General features: G+C 57.0%; 1 protein-coding gene across 1 annotated transcript; it reads right to left on the bottom strand.

Annotated features, from left to right (window-relative positions):
- Positions 1–312: 312 nt before the first annotated feature.
- GPR150 (G protein-coupled receptor 150) lies at positions 313–2,687 on the bottom strand. The gene has a single exon (XM_022592559.3). It carries the CDS (start codon positions 2,152–2,154, stop codon positions 862–864), a length of 1,293 nt encoding a protein of 430 aa, XP_022448267.1. The 5' UTR covers positions 2,155–2,687; the 3' UTR covers positions 313–861.
- Between the last annotated feature and the right edge of the window lie 654 nt (positions 2,688–3,341).

Raw genomic sequence — 3,341 nt, 5'->3', positions numbered from 1 at the left:
CACCTGGGACAGTGAGCCTCACCCCTATGCACCACTCAGGTGCTTCCCTTCTCTAGTCTGCTGGCGATTCTGCTCAGAGGCTCCACCTGTGCAAAGCATCACAGCTGTAGAGGCTGCTCTGGGCACAGGAACAATTTCCTACAGAAACGGGGCATATTTGAAAGGTTGGAAGGCAAGCTTTTATGTCTCCCTCCTACAATCCCGGCTTCTCCTGAAGTGGAAGCTAGACCAGAAATAAAGGCCACACTGATTTTCTTCTGAGAAAACACATTACCATGTTAAAAAAAAAGTCCTAACTGCTCTGTGGGAAATGTTTTTATTTTACAAATACTCTGTGGCTCTGAAGTGACAGCAAGATTACATTTCTGACAGTATCACTGGTACAATTTCCAGGCTCCTCAGGGCAATGTGAGGATATTCCTCCCGGAAAGAGAGGCACATTCTCTGGTCCCCAAGCTACAGTTAAACACGACCCCAAACAAGGAAAAACAGATGATAACACAGCAAGTAATGAAAGCTTGGCAATTTAACTAAAGCAAATGGTCTTAGCCAGAACGCTATGGGAGTGAAAAAGAACTACAAAAATAACTCTGTAACTTTGCTTTTACAAACAAATGGCTCACTCTCTGTCTCCAGATGGGGAAATGTGAGAACTGAAAAGGAGAAGAGAACCTGGAAGAGTGTAGAAAAATGTAAACATTAGAAAGAAATGTAATAGGGGAGTGGAGGATGGGGACAGCTTCAGTGTAACGCTCTTGGAGACGGTCCTGACGGTTGTGATCTAGATAGAGCCCGGCCGGCCTCGTGTTCCGTGGAGGCGGTGCCGCAGCGACAGATGACCTGACTCTGGCCAACGAACACCTAGAAGACGCTTTCGCAGGAGCAGGGCAGCGACCGGGGACGCGGCGGGGGTGGGCGCAAGTAACCCTCCTCCCGCTGATCCCGCCGAGCGTGGTGATAATGTGGGTGGGGCCAGCGGTGGCGATGGAGCGCCTGGTGGCCCCGGGCGCCCTCGTCGTCCTCCGCGACTCCCTCCCGCGGGCAGCACACTGCACCCAGGCGCTTCCGCCAGCACCGCCGGAGCTGACAGCCGCCCGCCTGGAAGAACAGGTAGACGAAGGGATTGAGAGCGCTGTTGGCCACCCCCAGGAGGCGCAGGGCCACCGCTAGGTCCTCGGCCTCCCAGTCTCCCATCAGCCCAGACGACCACGTGGCCGCCAGCCGGGCAGCGAAGTAGGGCAGCTCGCACCCCACGAACAGCAGCGCCAGCACCAGGCTCATCTTCAGGCTCTGGACCTTGGCGCGGGGCAGCGCGTTGGGCGCGGGGGCTTGGCCGGGACTGGCCGACCTGGGCGCCGCGGCCGATGGGGCCTGGGGCGGGCGCTGCCGCCAGGCGCAGAGCAGGCGGCTGCCAGCGATGCCCATGACCGCGACCGGCGCCACGAAGCCCGCGATGGCCTCATAGAGCGCGTAGACCATCAGGTGCCAGCGCGGTAGCGGCGCGAAGATGTCGCGGCAGCGACGCTCCCCGGGCCAGGCGCGAGCGGCCGCGGGCGCGGCGGGCGGCTGCGAGGGCGCGCCCCCGCGCACCACGAAGGCCGGGGGTAGCGCCAGCAGCAGAGCCAGCAGCCAGCCCAGGGCGGCGAGGGCGCGCGCGGGCAGCGGCGGGCCCTGTGGACGGCGCACGGCGCGCTGGCGTTCGAGGGCAATGAGCGCCACGAGGTGGGCCGACGCGCTGTGGCCGGATGCCCGTAGCAGATGCACGAAGCGGCACGCCAGGTCGCCCGCAGCCTGGCGCGGCTCGCCCAGCAGCTCCCAGGCCAGCTGCGACAGCGCGGTGCCCCCGCACGCATACAGGTCGGCCAGGGCCAGCTGCACCAGCAGGAAGTCCATCTTGCGACGCTTGGGACCTGCCCAGGGCCCGCCGCCCCCGCACAGGCGGCACAGCACCGTAGCGTTGCCGGCCACCGTCACCACCAGGATGACCCCCAGGAAGACCAGGCGGACGCGGCGACTGGGCGGCCCGGACGGCGGCGGCGGCCCCGGGACTGGGGCTCCCTGTCCGGAAGTCAGGTTGAGACCCCAGCCCAGCGAGATGGGTACGGAGAGGTTGGGCGCCGGCGCCGGAGTTGAGGGGCTGAAGGGATCCTCCATCCCTAGCCTGGAGGAAGAGGAGGTACCGAACAGGGCAGGCAGGGCGCGGGAAACCAAGGTGGAGGCGAGGCTCCGCTGGGCGCGATGCCGGGTCTTAACGAGTTCCCAAAGTTAGTTGAAAACGCACACGCACGGAGAGGGAGATGGATGCAGGTAGCTTTGCGCTTAGTTGTTTTTATAGGTTGTCCTCGTCATTTGTCACTCAAATGGGGGGGGGGTGTACGCTCGAGGAACACACATGATTCCTCTTCTCCACCTTCCTCTCCGCGTCTCCCCTCCCAATCCGGGTAGATCCCCTTCCAGTCTCTGCCGCAGCCCCGGTGCAGCCCTCGCGGGAGCCGCGAACCACTGGGCTCTAGAAACCTCTCCCGTTGGGTGTTTACGTATAGCACAGCCAGACAGAAGGTCGCTTTGCCTGGCCAACGTTAACCCGGGACCAGCACACTGGAGAGGAAAGTCCTGACTGAGACTATACCCCTCAAAATGGTTTCAGATTGACAGTAAGAAAAAAAAAAGAAGAAGAAAAGGCACTAGTTTTGATTAAAATACAGAAGAGAAAGATTTGAAATGCCATGGTTCTGCACTAGCTTGAGAAAAACAGGAACCCAAGAAACCTAACAGTGTTTTGAGCAAAGAGGAGCCCAACAGATAAATCTTCCTCTGGCCAACAAGAGTATTTTACTCGGAGAGAACTAAAGTCAAAGGTGTTGCTTGGCAATTAGGAGCAGCAGTGGTTTGCAGATTGTTTCAAATACTCCTCATTACTAGCAACAGCAGATCACAGCTGCTCTTTCTCCGTGATGTAAAATTCATTTCATTAGTCTGAAGAGGGCATTGATAGGTTTTATGCAAATGGATAGTACATTTATTGCTTTTCTCCTAATATTTTCACTCAGTGACAGATGTATCATCGAGGCTCTTCATTCTCTTGATTCTGTTTTTTAGCAGATGGGAGGTTGCTAGGAGGGACTACGCCTCCAATAAAAAGGTGACTAAGAAGATGATAAGGCGGCCAAGTTTTAAAAAAGAAATCCAACTCACAGGAAATGGTTTAGATTAAATGCAATCTCTTTTATTTTAGCCCTACCTCCTCAGAAACAAATTTTAGTTTTCCTGTTGGAAGCATCAGTTTGGTTTTTTATGCACCCTCCACATTAATTATGGTGAAAGTACAGCCTATGCTTCCT

This window comes from Delphinapterus leucas, chromosome 3 (assembly GCF_059928025.1).
Source record: "Delphinapterus leucas isolate spDelLeu-1000000601 "Yukka" chromosome 3, BTC_Dleu_Yukka2, whole genome shotgun sequence".
Taxonomy (NCBI): domain Eukaryota; kingdom Metazoa; phylum Chordata; class Mammalia; order Artiodactyla; family Monodontidae; genus Delphinapterus; species Delphinapterus leucas.
Note: the sequence above shows the minus strand (reverse complement) of the source record. Positions and strands in the feature narration are given on the sequence as shown.

Bases quoted from the DNA above. Each gene is read 5' to 3' on its own strand.
- GPR150 (XM_022592559.3), bottom strand. From the start codon at position 2,154: ATGGAGGATCCCTTCAGCCCCTCAACTCCGGCGCCGGCGCCCAACCTC.